The sequence below is a fragment of the Amia ocellicauda genome, chromosome 13, assembly GCF_036373705.1.
Source record: "Amia ocellicauda isolate fAmiCal2 chromosome 13, fAmiCal2.hap1, whole genome shotgun sequence".
Lineage (NCBI taxonomy): Eukaryota > Metazoa > Chordata > Actinopteri > Amiiformes > Amiidae > Amia > Amia ocellicauda.
In genome coordinates, this window is record NC_089862.1 from 28,962,505 (window position 1) to 28,982,036 (window position 19,532).

At 40.4% G+C, this 19,532-nt stretch overlaps 1 protein-coding gene across 10 annotated transcripts in view; it reads right to left on the minus strand.

Annotated features, from left to right (window-relative positions):
* Positions 1 to 19,532, minus strand: part of limch1a (LIM and calponin homology domains 1a) — a 137,835-nt gene that overhangs the window by 35,003 nt on the left and 83,300 nt on the right. For 8 of the 10 annotated variants that reach the window (XM_066720486.1, XM_066720485.1, XM_066720482.1 and 5 more), the window contains exons 6-12: positions 17,514 to 17,624; positions 14,941 to 15,136; positions 6,986 to 7,238; positions 4,581 to 4,868; positions 2,692 to 2,997; positions 2,046 to 2,330; positions 430 to 708 (exon numbers count right to left, since the gene is read on the minus strand). In XM_066720486.1, the coding sequence (XP_066576583.1) occupies positions 430 to 708; positions 2,046 to 2,330; positions 2,692 to 2,997; positions 4,581 to 4,868; positions 6,986 to 7,238; positions 14,941 to 15,136; positions 17,514 to 17,624 (1,718 nt within the window). Of the gene's footprint in view, positions 1 to 429; positions 709 to 2,045; positions 2,331 to 2,691; positions 2,998 to 4,580; positions 4,869 to 6,985; positions 7,239 to 14,940; positions 15,137 to 15,349; positions 15,748 to 17,513; positions 17,625 to 19,532 lie in introns of those variants that run through there. The other 2 variants (XM_066720488.1, XM_066720489.1) reach the window with 2 other exon arrangements.

Below are 19,532 nucleotides of genomic sequence, written 5' to 3' on the forward strand. Positions count from 1 at the left end.
GGGGCAAAACAATGCAGATAAACGCATGCTTGTCTGGGAATGTCGGCTAATGCAACTGAGGATGAACTGATCTTCATTAAGAACAACAGACAAAAGGGGCTTTTATACCACTTTTCTAATGGCTTAACTGCACTCTGGTCAGAAGAGCTAAAATTCCCAGCTGTGTGACCTGTTTTCTTAGGACCAGTTCGAGCACTATCACCATGACAACTCCTTTTTCTGGCTACAGGCAAACCTGCTATTAAAACCCCAACTTTTTAGCTGTATTTCTATCCATCCTCTTCACCCTCAGTGCAGCAGGGTTCATATTATTTGTTCCTCTGCTTCACTGTACATTTGTGTGACTGTTAGCAGAAGTGTGCAGGCTAGCTGTAGCATTGCACGGCATGTGGATCAGCGAACTCTTTGGTACCAAGAGAGATGGAGCACCTGGTGTCTGTGGAGAGTTTGAGCCTCTCCCATTTCTCCAGGTCAGACTGGGTAATGGAGGCCTTGACAAAAGCCTGGGGTTCTCGGTGAGGGACGGGGCCGCTCTGGGTTCTGCGTTTAGCCAGGTCGTCTCTCTGGACGTTGGGCACGACTGCCAGCCCTCCCCGCCCCGCTTCCTCCCCCTCTTCCACCTCCTTGGCTCTATGCTGGGGCTGGAGGAAGGGGTTGTCTTTCCGGGTGACGATCTGACTGACTTCTGGGACTCGAGCCTCACTCTCACTGAGTGTGGAATGAAACCACCAATTACAAAATAATACAGATACACAAGGAAAATTATTGCTTAGCTTTCATTTTGTGCACAATAAGCAAAGGTATGTTGACTTACAGAAATAATATAATTGAACAGGGGTTCCAATAATTTGTCATGGTGGAGGAAGGGCTCTATGAAAATTATTCCTAACATAAAAGGTAGCTTTTTTCTAAATGACAGCTGCATAAAACCAAGCTACTATCAGGAAATGGAGAATTATAAATTGGCAGAAGTCGGATGGTTTCATTTAACTGTCCACAGACTAGAATGATTTACAACATATGACAGTGTTTTCTTCCAAAAACCTGTAAAGTACAATGAAATAATAAACAATCTGCTCACACTCCTTTATTCTTGAGGAGCTAAAAACACCATCACTATTTTGTCTTTCTTCTGTATTTTGTCATGTTTTCTCATTTCCCCAGGCCTGTGTCTTTATTATAGACCAGGAATTGAACGGCCCATGAAAATAAGGCCCCTATTCACCGCTTCATCCAATTTGTTAATGTAACCTTGGTGACAACTAAAAAAAAAAAAGATAAGACAACCTATCCTCTATTTGTTTTGAATTACTCCATGCGCCTACATAATAAGAGCACCTATTCATTTATAACCGAAGAGAAGCTGTACTCACAATATTAATATACAGGCTATTGAGTCACTAAAATACATATTGCATATTTAAAATTGTACTATGTTAGAGGAGTTTCAAACAAATCGGATACATCTTAGACATATTTAGGAGACATTTTTTAGTTCCATGTAAAATATATTATGTATAAAGCAAAAATAGCGATATGGTTAAACGTGTTCTAGCTACTACAAAAGTCACTCAACAGAAAATGGCTAAAGTACCCACTACTGTGGATGCTAGACAAGCAATAGCATAGAAAACACAGGACAGAGTGGATACAATCATAGTACAGTAAATCCAAGACAAACAATTCTGAAATCCTTCCAGGGTTACTGTGTGTGAAATTGTCTCCCAGTGCAGATTAAAAAAAAATATATATATATATATATATGACAAAAAATATGTCGTGTCATTCTGCATCTCTAAAGAATTACAGAACGTAAATATATTAAAAGTACATCATCATCACGATGGAGCCCATTGGCAGAAGTGGGTCTCTGGCAGAGCTATTTCCTTAATCTAATTCCTTTCCTTCCCTGACAGAAAAAGGCTCCCTTGTTTAACAGACTACTTGAGCTACTAAGAGAAACTTGCCGAGTGTATATTTGTCTTTAAAGAATCTCTCTAAGAATTCAGCTTTGGATTAAAGGTAAAAAGAATAAACAGGAGCACCTGGTGTCTGTGGAGAGTTTGAGCCTCTCCCATTTCTCCAGGTCAGACTGGGTAATGGAGGCCTTGACAAAAGCCTGTGGCTCTCGTTGAGAGACGAGGCCACTCTGGGCTTTGCGTTTGGCCAGGTCATCTCTCTGGATGTTGGGTACAACTGCCAGCCCTCCCCGCCCCGCTTCCTCCCCCTCTTCCTCCTCCTCTTCCTCATCCCTGTGCCGCGGCTGGAGTAAGCGGTTCATTTTCTGGGTGAGGATCTGATTGACCTCTGGGACCTGAGCCTCACTCTCACTGAGCGCGCAGACAATGACAAACAACAGTGAAAGGGAAATAGAAAAAAGGGGGGAAAAACACCACACTATGAGGTGCTCAGTCTTGAAAAGACAGGGGTAACAGGAAAAGCACGTGCAGCCACTTTACAAGCTCCACACATGAACGGCACAGACTGCGTATGCCGTCCTTTTAGGGAAGTGTTCTCATCATGCAAAAGCACTTGGATTGAGATTCCTACTTTTTCAAAATTTAAAATCCAATGAAAATTCAATAATTTCATTTCAGAACATGCCTAAACTATAGTAAACGAATACTGTATGTAAATACAAATAGAAAACAAAACCAAAAAGTGCAAAAGTGAATTCGTCCGTTCCCACACCTGACCCTTCTTTGCGGTTGCCTGTGTAGTTGGGCTTGCTGCGAGGCTTTTTTGATGGCCTCCCATTTCTCCTTATCCTTCGCCGAACACAGGGGAGGCAGGAATTGATTGTGCTGAAATTTGGGCTTGAACTGGTTCATTCGAGCCCGCCGGGAGGCCAGGTCGTCTTTCTCGACATCAGGTACTTTTTGTTCTTCCTCATCCGAGTCCCAGTCCACCTCTTGCTGGTACCTGAGGAATTCATTTTCTCGCCTCAGGATTATGTCTGGGGTACTGGGTTTAGCTTCTTCGGTGACTGTCTTTGGGCTGGCACGTGTCGGGTTGAAAAGAAAGGTAAATTTATTCCCAGCAACGGTTGGACCAAAATGCACGTGCATGTCGTTAGTCCCCACAACAAAGAAAGAGATTCATGGGGGGCGAGGAACACGCCAAGAAAAAGAACAACGAGCTGTGAGTCAAGCTTTTCCACCAAACCAATGTGGGTACCACATGTCACTAGCGTGCAATAAACCATGAATTTGAGCACTCCTGCAAACAAATTCATGGATAAAAAAAAAAAGGGAAGGACAACAGCCAAAAATCAAATCCCTGAATACATCTAGGTGTAATTTATACAGCCTGTCTCCATAATAAATATGTTTTTGTTAAAATAAAGAATCGAGAAATGTTTAATTTTACAGTCACCGATTATAATGCCAAGAACTGTAATATGTCTAGACACAGAAATCTCAGAGGAACCAGAGAGACCTTCGGTATACACCGCTCACACTTTCTGTACATAGCCAGCCCTGAGCTCCATTACAGCACACATCTGCTCCAGCTGCTGTTGGACCGTAACAAGTGCATTTCCGCTGCTTAAAGAAAGGGAAGCTCTTATATTCAAACCTCGCTGAATATTGTTTAGATTAACAGCTGAAATAGCACAGACCTCCATGATACAGAATAGGTTTGCAACAATTACAGCCTAGTTAAAAAGGTTCCTTGTAAATCATTTGTGAAAGATAATCATGGAAATGGAAAATTGATTTGTTTTGCAATACTACTGGCATAATTTTGGCTGTAACCCCACACACCTACAATCCTCCTTGAACATGTGGTTTATGTCATGAATCAGGGATGTAATAGCAGAGATAAAAATAATAATAATCTGTGCTTCTTGGGGAAGGTGTAGCTCTGGAGGAACAGTGGAAACTGTTGGTTACAAACTTCTCTCTTTGACTGGTCTTTAAGATGAAAGACAATAGTTCAACCAATCAGATTTAGTTAAATATCACAAACTCATAGCATACACAACGTAAATGAAGGAAAATTCCTCTTACTTGCCCAATACCCTCAGTTTCTTCAGCAAGCTACTACAAACCTAAATATTTCATGCTCAAAAACACTTAGCAGTGCATATCACCTCGTTCCTGTCATTTAAGACTCGCAAGTGAAATGTCATATCACTACAGTTCCATCCTTACTGCTTAGATTGTGACTTTTAATACTGATGTTCAGCAAGGACAATTGGCTTTTAATACTTGTTAATGAGAACCATGATTTCTGCAAAATGAAGAGCTCTTTTATTTCCTAAAAAACTATTTAGTGGGTGCAAGTTCAATGAATGACAGGTGTGGAGGCGTGACAACACCTTTTCACCCTGCTGCCACCAGCAGCAGCTAAGCAGAAACACGACCACACTTGGAGAAAGCCACAGTACATCACGACAGTCAATTAAGGAAAAACACTTATACAAATTCGGCTTTGATAAGGTTTCTCCAGGGCTAAGGTTCATCAACACACAGCCTTGCTCTGGGACATTCTGGGTGCATGCTGACCGACACACCACGCAGGGAGCACACACTGGGCACTGCCAGGCATTATCACAATGCAGGGCTGTCCGTGCTAACCTGCTGTACCGCGCAGATGCTGGCAACACCCTGATACCAGCCTTCTCCAGTTTCTGCAGCTTTCTCACTTCCTGCTCATTTTTCCCTGGCCACTTGAGTTGTGGGCTTCCGTGTGGGGACTGCCCCGCCTCGTGCTCTTCACTCCAGACTGCACCCCTCTGAAGTTCCCCCGGCCTGGGACTGGCCTGCACCTCCAGCCCCGCCTGCGTCTCACTGAGAGCTTGGCTGTCCTCCTCCTCCTCCGGTCCAGGAACCTCGATGTGCTCCTCGAGGATTGTTTCAGGGTGGCTAGTGAGTCACACAGTACAGTTTACTTGGCAGTTGAGCACTGTAATGACTTTTCTAGTTGTTGTGTAATGAGGATGTAACAGGCGAGAACGAGTCAGCTGTTTTTGTTTTTCATTGTGGCGTGGACGCACACATGGCTCCCGAGAATGTTGGTCTCACATTAATGAAGGACAAATCGAAAGGGGAGGAAAAGTGAAGGAGTGTTTTTATTTAATCCACCCCACTATTGGTGTTAGGGGGACTGAGTGATTAATTAAGTCGGGAAAATAAAGAAAATAAAAACATCTGTTCTGTTGACGACCACCCTGCTTCAGTAAATCAAGTCTGAAGGAAAGACTTTTTAAAGTTTTCTACAGAATGCAGAAAGGGCTTGGCGAGTTTCATTTCAAGATTTAGCCAAGAAAAAAGTGGCTCATTTACCATTTCAAAATACCATACCAGAGAGAAAAAGAACCACAATGTAAACTGCTGCGAGAGTACCAGGCTTTCAAACTTCTTATATACGATTTTATGTTTCACTATCTTATTTCTAATTCGAGAAAACAACAAAAACGAAAGATCTGAATAATATCGAGTGAAACCTAATTTATTATCATTCCCAGCTGTCAAAAACAATATACTCGTAATGTAAAAAGGCACTGCAGTTTTAAAGAAGGCCAATTTCAGATGAGATCCAAGGATTTGAAAGCCAGCTTTCATCACAGAGAATAAATAAACTCAACGGCAAACTCTGAACAGGAAAGCCATGTTTATATACCCTTATGGGCTGCCTTCAAAATGAGCTTTGAAAAGCTTGTTGATTCCACACAGAGCTCGCCAGACGTGTAAAAGAGAGGCCCAGTCCCTCACAGTAAAATTAATATGCAGATAAGGAAACAGGATATACCTGCAGGTTGTGCAAAACAGGGCCATTATTGGATTTGGTGTACATTTAGTCACAAATAAGCTCAAAAAACACAACAGGAGTGTTCATATGGCTAGAGAACATGCAGTGGGTATAATTATATGAGCAAATATATAACAGCAAAGTAATGAAGGATGAATTACATATTTTGAAAGGCACTTAATCAATCCCTAGATGAGTTACAGTTAACACTAAGGTGCACCGCGCTGCTGAGCCGGACTGAGTCGATGCAAAGCAGAGGCTCTCCAGCGATTGCCGCCTGCCACCGAGACATATAATTAGAAGCAGGGACCAAAAAGGATCTTTCAGCGTCATTCAAAACAATTAGTTCATTTCATGTGAAACCTTTCAGCACCACAATGTTCCTTTGTTTCAGTCTTTCCCTGGGGAATGCATAGGATTCAGCTGAAAGACTTTCAGACATTCAACAGGATACATGAGTTTTGTTATTTTAAAAAACAAAACATCAGCTCCCCTTCCATGGAGTTGTCATTGCAGCACATCTGAAGCCTGAATGGGAAATACATTATTTCTATTTTACTTATCAAGCAATGTGGATGGCTGTCCATATAAAATTACTTTCGGTCTTTAACTGCGCAAATGGAGCTAAAGTTTGGTAACCTCAGAGGAGCTGTGTTGATGTGCCACTGCTGGTTCTTAGAGTCTTGAGTCTCATTTAATTTGAACTCCACAGTCTAATGGCTGATTTCACAGACCTAGATTAGCACTAGTGTAGGACTACTCTACCTAAAATGACATTGGGCTGTCCATGACTAGCGCTAATTTGGGTCTGTGAACCCAGACCACACAGGATTTGTTTTAGTCTGAATCATTTTTTAATACAATAAAAGAGAACTGTAGGAAAGTTCAAAGCAGCTCCGCACATTGCTTTCAAACAGGAGAACAAATAAGTAACTCTCCAAGAAGTGAATAGAAAACAACAAAGAAAAAAAGGGGGTTATAGATTTGAAACTTCACAGAATGCACAAAGAAAAAGACCAGTTTCAACAACAGGCCTTGTTTCTCTCTGTAAAATGGGAATACCAAAGCTTTTGATGATTTTCTGCTTTGCGCTTGTTGTAGGACACTTGTGACACATGAAACAGGCCTGCCTTTTTCCCCATACACACAGTTAGGCACTCTGCGGTACAGGACTAAATCTGGCCTGGTGACGTCAGCCAATCTCAGATGTGCCCGGGGTCGGTGTTTTTACCTGAATGGGCGCTCACCGCCAATGGGGGAGGTGGCCGTGCTCCAGCTCTTGCGGGACTCCTCTCTTTCTGCCTTCTTCTTGCGCAGGGGTGCAGGGACATACCCACTCTGGTTGCTCTTGTTGGGCAGGTACTGATTGAAAGGCACCACGTTTCTGGGCTCATTGTAGGACGTCCTCCGTGCCAGCATGTCGTCTTTCCTCACATCCGGCAACTTCCTGTGCGGGGTGTCCGTCTCGGAGTCGCTGCCCCGGCCTGTGCAGCAAAGCAAAAGCATGGGGGGTTTAGACCCAGGAGTCACACGGTCAATCTAGCCTAATCTATACGTACGGTTTGCCTTTCATTCTGCATTCCAAAACAATAACCCTCTCTGACATCACACAGTGGGGGTGTATATGATGTCATTAAGTAATTATATGATTTAAAGCTATTCAGTTTAATTTCTATCTATCTATATAATGTTGCAATACCCTCAAAATGGATCAAATATAGGCTGTATCCATTCACACTGACAACTAAAAAGGCACAAGGAACTTCAAATATGAAAATCTAAATAGAGAAGCAATAATTTCAAAATATGTTTACTCCTTTTTGGCCTAAAGTACATTTCAACAGTTGGCTTCACTTTACAACTTAACACAGTATCAGGGGTGAAAGGAACATCCTGTTTTAAATGTTTTTTATTGTGTGTTTTGTTGTTGTTACAGCTGGACTTGGGAGTTAGTTTGCTTGAGCTGTTAATTCCATGGTCTCCATTAGTGAGGAGTTGTTTGTAATTTTAACAGGATTTATTTTTTCCTGGTTTACTGCTTTATTCCATGTTTCCCCAGACACAACATGAGGTAGAACACATTTTACAAGCGCAAAGAGACCACACGAGTAAGTTTAATCAGCAAATGAACACAGAGTAAACTAAGTAGTTTTATTTTAGGCCTGATGTAAAACCTTTGGTCTTGCTGACTTGTATGGGCCAAATGCCATTGATTGAATTTTCACCTACTAAAAAGAAAATACATTTATTCCTACCACTGACTGCACAAAGGTTTCATTTTTCAGCTTTGTAACAATTTTACGCCATGTTTAATTTGATTATGTGCATTCAGTTACACCTGGCTGCCAGATTCCATATGAATAAAATATCCTGTGCAGAGAGTAAGGTCATATTTACAGCACATGTATTCAACTAAATATCAATGCTTAACCTCAGATGTTAAGACACACTCAGCAGTTGTAGACTAATTCATGATCAATGTTGTTACTGCACACTGTTCAACTGCTGGAAACACCTGTCACAGCCAGACATAATCACACAGGTGTGTCAGGTTATATTAGAGAGGTATGTCTTCTGATGTGGAAACCTTCTGCAATCTTGCAATAGTGCTACAATGATACACCTTTAATTACAGTTACTCCACTCACTTTCTTTCTTTTTTTTTAACTTAAAATATATTGATTATTCAACATATTGTACCAAAAACATTTTACAATCTGGAGAGAAGTGTTAAATTCATCCAGTTATACATTTAATTATTAGACCAAACAAGCAGCAGAGAGCTGGGTATGAATATCAACCAGAAGACACCACATTTAATGCCTTTGTCTTAATGTACCAATTTTTAAATGTAATTTGAAAAAATGCCACCAGATGGCACATGCCTGTGTAATACTGACTTAAAGGACACTCTTGCTTTAATCCAACACCTAGGCCCAGTGTAATTATGACATAAATCAGTAATATGAATCTGTTTGGACAATTACTTTCATGATTACAACCTCTGCCGAATAATCAGTACATCCAGGAAAAACACTCTCAGGAAATGACTGAGTGGTTCTTGAGAGTGCCAAGTGAATCCTATTCATTTGTCTGAGTGTAGGTGCCTGCAGTTGCTCAAAACAAGCTCCAACAAGCTAACACGGACAACAGAAACACATCCAGAACTGCTCAATGAACTCTAATTTCTACATTATTATAACATTTCTTAGTAGATGTCCTTATCCAGGGAAACTTACAATAGTTACAATATATCACCTTATTTTTACATACAATTACCCATTTATACAGCTGGGTTTTTACTGGAGCAATCAAGGTACAGTTCCTTGTTCAAGGGTACAACAGCAGTGTCCCCCACCTGGGACTGAACCCACGACCCTCCACTCCAGAGTCCTAACCACTACTCAGATGTCAACATAGCAACAATTAATTAATAATAGCAATTCATAATAAACAAAAAAATTACACTTCCATTTGGGACTCTTGAGAATTCTGAAAGATTCATTTGACAGCTAATAACTTCACTGTGTCACTGAGGGAAGAAAAAAAATCAAAACTGGTGTAATCCTATCATGGTAGTAAATGTGTCATGAATACATCCCTATAAATTGAAGCTGTGACCTACTGCCACAGGTCATTTCCTCTCTTATCTTTGAGAAGAATCTTCACGAGCCACTCTTGCCGGAATGCAATGCTAACATAGGTAACGTAAGCAGAGACGACAGGAGAGAACCACACAGAGAAATTAAGTAACTAACTGTAAAGTCTGTACATGTAAACCCAACTTATGATTTGTACTAAGGCACCAATCAGATGACAATTATTAAGAATACCTTCAACAGAACCAAGAGTGCAACACACTTATTTCCTTACAACCATTCTGTTTATGTTGTTGTTTGTCATCTGCTGATTGGGGCACATACCAATCTTCCTGGCTCCTTTGAACAGTTACAACTCCAAACATTTATAGAGCATAAATTAGAGTTTGTAGACGAAGCTCCAATTCAGCTGTGTTTCCCCCCGACCAAAAAAGCTTCCTTTTCCTCAGTTGACCCCAACACGATAAACTTGTATTTAACCCAAACAGGATGTTATCTGCCGTCTTGATCCACACTAGAAAAAAAAACTGCTGAAACATATTCTGTGAGCATGTTGATCAAAACTACGGACTTGACAAGTTTACAAACTATTCCAAATCTTTTAAACAAATCTGTCAGGGTATTTTTTATATTAAATTTAACTTTTTACCCCTGATTTTGTTTGTGACTGATAAATAAATTACATTTTAACACATCCATTCCACTTTATTTATTTTGTATGTGAAACATTTAGCTACATTAGAACATTCAGGACATATATTCTCAACAAATCACGTATTGTATATGTTCCCCCATGCAAAACAGAATGTATATTTATCTCGACACTAAAACAGTAACAGACCATCAGCAGAGCCAAACTGTAACATTAACACACTTCTTGCCCCAGGCAAACAAAAAACATACTGTCTATATCTTCTAGCCAATTAGACTTTGCTTTGGGTTTAAACATCTAGACTAAATACACATGCAACGATCATTCGACAGCAGCGCATTTATGATAAAGTATCCCAAAGTACTCCTGAAGGAGAAATAGTCTCCAAAAAGAGTAAGTGAATTTTAAGGTCCTGTAACACCATCTACTATGATTGTTTTTTGTCCCGGCCAAGTGAAAGTTAACCACCGCACTATATTACAGCCACAGATTGTTCTTGAAAAGGCCGTTGTGCATTCTATGCAGTATCCTTATTCAAGTCTTGAGCTTGGGAATTTGGGTTAGACATAAGACAAAACATAAGAAAACAATAATGGCAATGCAAACCGCAATAACTGCACAAACAACTAGAAAGGTTATGAAAATTGTTCATCCATAACTTCAAACAATCAAAATTGACAAAATACTTATCCTTTGAATTGTTATGTTTTGTTGGAATTGCAAACATGATACAGAAAGGCTGCAGCACAGACAGATGGTGAGGTTAAATGTATAAAGGGTTCTCCTGCAGGATCTTTTTCATTTAAATGAAAGAATGCTGCTGGGTGCTTTTTCACCAGCTTGCAAAACTCTTTCCAGCTTAACATTGTTCTCTTGTTTAATCAACGCAGTGAAAACATGTAAAACACCCAAGCAAAAATGGAGCAAAAATGAATGCTGTGCAAAATTGTTATGGCAATTAAAAACAGACTTAAATTGGCAATGCTACAGAGGCAACATTGGATGAGATACCAAAGCCTTTCTGATATCAGGATAAAGCATATTTTCTTCCTTATTTAAGTAGGGTCTTGTAAGCAAAAAAGCAAAGCAGACTACTGACAGAAAGACACATCTGAGGAGAATGAACATATTCTCAAACCCACCCCCTGCTAATTGAGTGCTGTATGTTGAGCTGTATTACAGCCAAGGAAGGTTTAATTTGGATTTAATGCACTGCGGAACACAAGTCTCATCAGAAATGGGGCTCCCAGAAACAAGCGTATTATAAACATCTTGTGGAAAGTAAACTATAAATCATTTTTAGCGGTTAATAGGAGTTCTAGCCATTTCCCTTGGGTGCATAAAAAAACACAACAATGTTTCTTGATAACATCTCCCTGTAATCTCAAAACTGTTCAGAATAAAAATGTTAAACCAGACCTTGCAGCTAATCTTTTACCTCTACAGGGAAGACTGGCTTATACGGTTCTTCTTTTAATTGGGTTTGTTTTCTCACATTATCTCTGTGCTGAATTTAATTTAATAAAACCGACCCTAACTGCTCAAAAGCTTCTTTCCATCGAGCGCCTCTCGGATTTCAATAACCAACAGGACTAACACTGGCTTTGGTCCTCAAACGCTGTGGTGAAATGTCAAAGAGTCTCTGCTTTACATTTCAATCCATTACCTTATAATTTCAAACTGCTGTTGGACCTGGTGTTTAAGGAATTTGTGGTTTGATCCCTATCAGAATAATTAAAAAAAATGGGCCTGGCTGCACATCACTTGGGTCCCAGTATATCGGGTGGACACAGGGAGGAATGGTTTGCTCAGTTGTCTGGTATGACATTCCTTGCCATGTAAGAGCGCAGCTGGGTGGTCAGTAGCCTCTTCACTATAAACAGTTTCATAAATCGGAAACTCAAATGTAAGTGTCTGTGCCGGAATACAAGTGGGAAGCATTATTTCTACAAAACACTCGTGATTTCAATTAAATCCAATAAACAGACTCAAGCTGAGCAAGGTCTGGAATTCATCTAGAGGCCTAAAGAAGAGAATATAACTGATGATGACTATGCGACTCTACCCCAACCATCCGTTCAATATGGAGATGTTCACGGGTACAACATTGGGGTTGTTTATAAATGTAATGTACGTTTTCCCAGTGAACTGTATGTGTTGTATATTCACACAAACAATATAAACCTATAATAAATTCAAAATGACTGCCTCCATGCTGCACTTCATTGGAACTATTTCCTTTATTCCATATTATTATATTATAAAAATGGGGTTTCTGTAAACTCCCAAATTACCTCGGAAAAGACATGCTTCTGAAACACAGGTCTCGGTAAACTTGTCATTTATTCTTGGCTGAAATAGTAATTGAAGCCTAGTTCTGGACTTCCTTTTCTGTGGTTATAACACAAAAATGTTATCGCGCTGTCTCTCTGCCCAGATTAGTTTGTTGGAATGCAGTCCTTTAAGTTTTAAATATACAAGAATTAACTTCAGTTTGACCTCTGATTTTCACAAAATAGCCTTCAAATTGTTCCTTCAAGTGCACTTCATGTTTTTCAATGTTGACAATACAACATATCTCGGATTCAACTTCTTTAAATCACAAAAATTGAGGTTTCAACAGATTTCATAGCAGAGCACAGGATGTTTCCTTTCTACTTTCCTATATTCAGAGTTGTAAAATGACTGTGTGTGACTGATTGTCTGAGTGACTGTTTATGCCACACTATTATAAAACAAGCCTTATCATAAAAGTTCAACAGGAGAGTTTCCTTGCTGGGGTGTTAAAGCACAATTTACTGAGCACTCTAACTGGCAGACCGGAAGACAAATAACTTTCTCCATCTCACAAAACTAAAATGCTTGTGATCAGTTTAGGCACAGACCTTTTTTATGTCTTTTGTAGGTGGGCTAGGCGGGCAAGCCGTGCAGAGGTCTCAAAAGATTGAGGATTTTGCCACAAAATGGATGCTGACATGCGTGACAATAAGTCTAATTTAAGGACTTGATTCACCTGGGCTGCAGAGAGTGCTTTCATAATCTAAATTTGATTTAGACCGATACAGAGGTGGGCCACACTATCATGCACATTTGCAGATGATCGATATTTTTAGATCCAGTCACCGAGGGTGTCGTCTACACTTTATCAAGGGTGCTGAACACGGTGCATCACTCTGCTTTGTAATATCAGTGAGGGCACTAAAATGGTTCTTTCCTCGAGAAAAGTGGTAGTATGAGGAGATTGGGCAAAATGACCTTGAACTCCCACTCATCTGCATTTACAGGACCTTTGACACCAAGCGTAGGCTACCCACTCCTCGGCAGAAGAGCACTCCTCACCCGGTCTCGCCCGTCCAAACAACAGTGGCACTCAATTTTTCCACCCCCGTATAATTGCACCTGGTGTAGTCCCGTGACACAGAACTGCTAACAGACTGGCCTCCAGATGTGCAACGTATAAGAAATATAAAGCGAGAGAGCAGAACAGATTCATCATTTGGTCCCAGAACTAGATAAATGTTTCTTCAGAGGGGATTCAGGTCAATCAGCCCTGATTTACGCCCTTTCCCCCAATAGCGCCCTCCTACGCTGGGCCGCTCCTTTTGGCCAACTGCTGACAGCAGCTGGAGCTCCCAGACAGATCACGGCCCTGACGGGACAGTCTCCCCTCCGCCACCATTGCACAGCTGCAACTGTAACTACACTCAGACAAAGACTCGGAGCCAAATATATTAAGTCTTTTCCAACATGCTTTTCTGGGTCAAACCCCTTTAAAAGCAGTCCAGTATTCCTAAACATCATGTTTTAAAGTGCGTCCTAGGTTGCTTTAATCAGCCCCTAGAGTGTGCTCTACGACAGTGCGAAACTTAAGCATGTTGCTGTCTGCTTCAGTGAAAAAACACAAAACAAAACAGGCTTCAACTTACCACGGTGGTAAATATTTTCCGAGTCTAACCTGAGCCACCAGTCTAACCTGGACTGCGCTTTGGCCAGCACTGGACGGAGCCATGCTGACACCCAGTCTCCCTGACAAAGTCTCATTTGCTAACACTGGATAACAGGTGTTGATATCTTTCCACATATACATTAAATTAAGGCTTTAGATTTAGATAAGCCTTAGGATAAAAGTACATGTGAAATTGAAATGAGATGTTGTATAATGAGACTCATACTTAACCCAACCTCCATCACTATAAAATACTTCACAGTGTTTTCATGTTTTTAATTATGGATCTGACGTACACATTCAGTGGGGTGGTTGTAATGGAAATAGCCCTCACTTCTCACTCTCAGCCTCTCAACTGACCCCAAAACTGATCTGGGACAGTGAGAACAGTGTCTCTGTGGGTGACAGAAGGAGCATAGTAATTCTTGTGATGTCACGACAATATATTTCCAACAAGGAATGCTCTGATACACAAACATTTTTAGGAAAACTTGGAGATTCCAAAAACACCCAACATACCAGAGCAAACAGCTCTGAATGCCACCCCCCAGCACAGACAGTGGGGGCCCGCTCACCATTCCCTACAATCTGCACAATCACAGTCTTAAAATGTGACAATAGTTACACTCCGTTTATAGCAACATACAATTTATTTATTTAAAGTCTGCTGTGATTATTAAATTGGCAGATGCCAGAAAAAAAACAAGAGGGTTATATTTTTACCACAGATGAAAACAAACAAATTAAACTTCCTTTTCCCATGTCGTCACTCTCTGTATAAAGTCACACTAGCAACACTTGATTATGCAACCAAGAAAACAAGCAAAAAAAAATGACGCTTGCTTATATAGAACATATGTGTTAAACTCTGAAAAAAGTTATATTGTACTGCATTGCTTTATATTATTTAGTTGGAACAGCTAGGACTGAAATAACAGTGATGATTGCAGTTGCTACTGTGCATTCATGCTGCGGACTCCGGTACATACCATCGCTGCTCCCCCTGATCACCACATCGGGGGAAGGAGTCTGCTGGGAACGCGAGCCAAAGGAATCCAGGCTGTCGAAGGAGTCGTCTCTGCCGTGGCGTGGGGGGGACAGGGAGTCGCTGCGCTCCGAGTCCCAGCAGTCGATGTAGCCGCTGTCACGAATGCTACGCTTCGGGCTCTCTATATCCTCGGCTTCCTAATTGCACAGAAAAAATATATAGGTAAAGATGCATGGGCATGGAAAAAATACAGAAGTCCCATCTCAGATGCAAAACACTGGATCTTGATCATGAGTCAAAAAGAGATTGTATGCATTCATAACAAAAAAGTACATACATACATACAAAAAAAAAAAAAAAAACTATCAAAAACTAAAAATAGTTGCCTTCCTTCTGAAATATCCAGATACCTGTTCACTGTTCATAATGTTCACGGTGCAGTCCACAGGGTGAGAACCCTCCCCAAGCTCTTGAGAGAACGTATCCACAGCTGAGACACTTTATTTCAGGATCATTTCAGCACAATCAGCCGTGCTTGCAGACCCAGCCCATCTCATAAAAGCTCCCACACCAACAGCTCCAAAAGTGAAGTCAGCGAGCCCCCCGAGCTTATAATGAAACTGTGCGTCTCACAGCCTCCCTCCACCTTCCACAGAAAGTCCTGTTATGAAAGCAGAAGCCCTTTTTGCGCAGCAATCAGCAATAAGAACTTTGCGAGAAGGCTTTTCCTGCTCCTCAGAGGAAACTCGGGCCAGCCCTCTCTCCCCATGCCAATTCCTGGCTCTGGAGGATACGGAGGCACTTGTAGCTGACCCACATGGTTCGAGCACACAGAACAATGGATGCCTTTGACAGCCCTGCCATTATAAATTCTTTCCAGCGCAAAAGAAACGCACGCTAAATGCTGAAACCCTACCCCCAGGAAAGGTCACGGCAAGCCATCTCAGCCACACGGCCTCAATATATCTCTTGTTGCAGATTTCTGACATTGAATTATGATATTAAGAGCTTAAAAAAAGGAAGCTTACAAAGTGTCCCTCGAAAGGGCTGTGGAGAGGAGTTTCAGTGACATGACAGACTGGAGTTTATGTACACCCTCATTCTTCAATGTGCATTAGTTAGCTCGACAGCTTTGGCCTTTTGTGATAGGTAAGGGATAATGTCTGAGGCAGAATAACCTGAGTTTACTTTGCTAATTTCCTTACTTTAATCTGTTTAATCTTCAAATGTCAAAGGCCATTTCCACAACTCTGCTTATTTATTCAGGCATGTTGCACGGGCTGGGCGTGGAGGGTGGGCCCCAGGCACTGACACGAGCTTGCAGGTTAAGGGCTTCCCTGGGAATTCAACACTCATTCTCACAGCTTTATGGGACATCTATAGTACCCCAGTTACCAAAACAAGCTCTGTAAAATGAAGATGACTGACGATAAATTGAGAATGCCTACAGCAACAAGTGAACATGTCAGGGTGCAAGTATGGATGTTTAGTGGACAGAAATGAATACAAACAAAACTTCAATTATTTTAAAAAGGTTTATCATTTCTTGTCATATTCAGATTATTATAGATTTTCAGAACACAAATAATGTATGGATTAAGTAAAAAAATGCAATAACGTGTTCTGGGTATAAAAAAAGGTTTTTAAGCAATACAATGATTTCCTTTTTTATTGTATTCATTTTTTGTAAGAGTGCTTTATTTAAGATACTTTGCTCTGAATAAATCATGGACTCTAACTTGTATATGGTTTTATGTCTTTGTGTCCATCAGTTATGTGTGTCAGGTAAAGGTTTACAAAAACCTAAACAAAAGATTGTAAAAAACTCAAAACAGGGAAAAACAACAACAAAAACATTCAAGGTCAACTGAATAGTATTTCTTGAAAAATGAATTATAATATTTATCATTATTAACTATTAATATTAAGATAATGCAGTGATTGTTGGTTTTATCTTTTCGACACAATTGTGTTTCTGGGCATCTATCTGTTGTTAAAAAAAATTCTCATCTGTTCCTTCAGCTGAAATGGTTTGCTCTGCACATTGACTGTACAGAAGAATACATACATTTGTTTTTTGCTAGCAGGAAACATACATGAAAAGACAAGGATTGTACCAAGCTGAATGGAGGAGCAACAGGCAGGAATGTGTGTGAAACAATCATACTTTTCAATTTTCCCCTCAACAATTCAACAGACAAAAAACATGGCTGCACTGGTGGACCAGTAGGTGGTACTCTCCCACCTGGACCCAGAAACCCTGATTATAGCAGGGGGTCCTATGCTGTACAGTGTTTTTCAAAACTCAAAATATCTTTTCAACTTTCTACAGATGGAAGAATTTAGTGAACCCACAAAGCACCAAAATAAAATAAACTGGACTTTCAGATTAGGTAAATCAATCTAAAATGTTCCCCCCAAATACACTGTTTTAACCCATTGTGGTATAACTGCAAGGGGTTAAAAGAAGCAGGCAATGTGCATTATATCAGATGCTCTGCTGCTGCAATTTGAACTCTGCTCTGTATGCATAAGCCTCAGCGACCCACCCAAAAATGATAAAACTGCTAATACCTTACGCATCTGTGACAGCAGTCCCTCAAACTCCTTGAGATCAAGAGTCGGCCCGTTATATGACGCACAGCTGTTGGCTGCTTTCCCCAACCAGTAAATGGTGATCAAAACCTGCAGGGAAACAAGGATGGGGAAAATCACCTGTAAATACACCCTGCCCAAGATCCCTGCCCCTTCCCCCTTTGTGCTGTGTGGTAAACCTAAACCAGACCCATACTCTATTCCAAGCCTTGTAATGTACAGTAACACTTTGAATAGCTTCTGGGTGTGACTGACTTTGAGACTAAATTGGATATTTCATTTTTTCTGCAACATAAACAAACCCACATTTTTAGCTATGTTCTAGACAATATTTTTTGTTTTGTTATATAGCAGCTGATACCTGGTGTTATTATTGCAATTTCTGAGCCGGGATAACTACAGGAATATATCAAAATGAAACATGGCTTTTCAAATGAGACACCTCGATTCAGGCAAACCAATTGATGTAAAAGTTAAATGGTAGATATCCCTTTGTTTAATAGATCAGGAAGAAAATAACTTTCACACTGTATAAGGCTGTTATTGCTAATTCAGCTGAATTACAAAAAGTCTGGTCAATTCATGATTATTATGTTTGTTTCTTAGAGTAGGATATTTATGGGGTCCTATAATTCTAAACACATCAGCATTAGAGGATAATTTAATATATTTTATAATATGTATTCATTTAGAAAGAAAACAGCAATTAAACTCAGATTATAAAGCTTTCTGGAGAATACTTAAATAAAGTGATTATATGGACTAATGAGTTGCACTGAATAATACATGCGGCTATACAGTTGTAAAATCCTATTCTTAAACGAATACATTGCAGCAGGAAGTAGAATGGCACATCCTTTATATACTACACATTTTGATGCTTAGGTTCATGGTAGCCTTAGAAATAAGTAACAGAACAGTATGTGTGCTGGTTTTGTGTTTTGTTTTGTTTTTGAAGACAGGACATCCAAGCCAGACAAGGATGTGCTTGGAATAAGGACACCCATGTGAATAAAACCTGCCGTTTCTCATTTATTTCACTAGTGGAACTGCACAAATTCAAGAAAGCACTCCAGCATCCACAATATTGCATCAACAATACCAGGCTCTGCTGCAAGGAGTTGGTTTGGGATTTCCCAGGAAAGACAGTAGGTGTGGTACAATATTTACTCACACTTGTGGAAAGCTGTGAATAAATAATACATGTTGAACTATGAAAATAGAAGCTCTGTATGAACTTACCTGTGGTTTGTTTTTTCTCTTATCAATGCCTCTTGAGCACAAGATAGGGTAGAAAACATTGTATTTCGCTTGAAACAGCTGAAAGTCTCTTTGCTAGGAGGCTTTACCCATACACAGAAGCCCTTAAACTCCTGAAGTCACTCACTTCACTGAGAGAGACTGGCATCTATGGATCACAGTCCGGGAGGGCTGAGCACATAGCTGACACGTGACTCCATCCTGTGGTCCACATGGGAGCACTCGGAGTCGTCCAGTGGGAGCTTTCAACCACCGCTGACTGACTGCGCTTCCAGACAAGCGGTCATAAAACATCAGCCTGTGACAGCCTGAAACATCTTCGGCTGCAGGATTTATAGTTTTTCAATTGTTTTTTGGAAAGTGCAACAGTTACGTATTTACAAAAGCTATTTAATCTGATCTGAATGTATTTTAGTCATTATATGCATTTGAAATCCACATATGTAAACCTTTTCCTTGACTAATGATTTCCAGGTTGCATTGGACAACCAAATGCCTTTTAAACCTCTGAATTTCCAACCTGCTTTCTGATGCCACTTTTTTTTGAAAGATGCTTTTATTCTGGTAGAAAACAAACCTTACATTTTCCTGGTGTAAGAATTGTCATAAACATGTCACTGTAATCTTTCACACCACTTATCAGTTTCAATAGTCACCTACTTCACAGCACTATCAGTTGCTTGCAAGTCCTCTATTCCAACTAATAATATCTCCGTACCTTAGGAAAATAAGTGATGA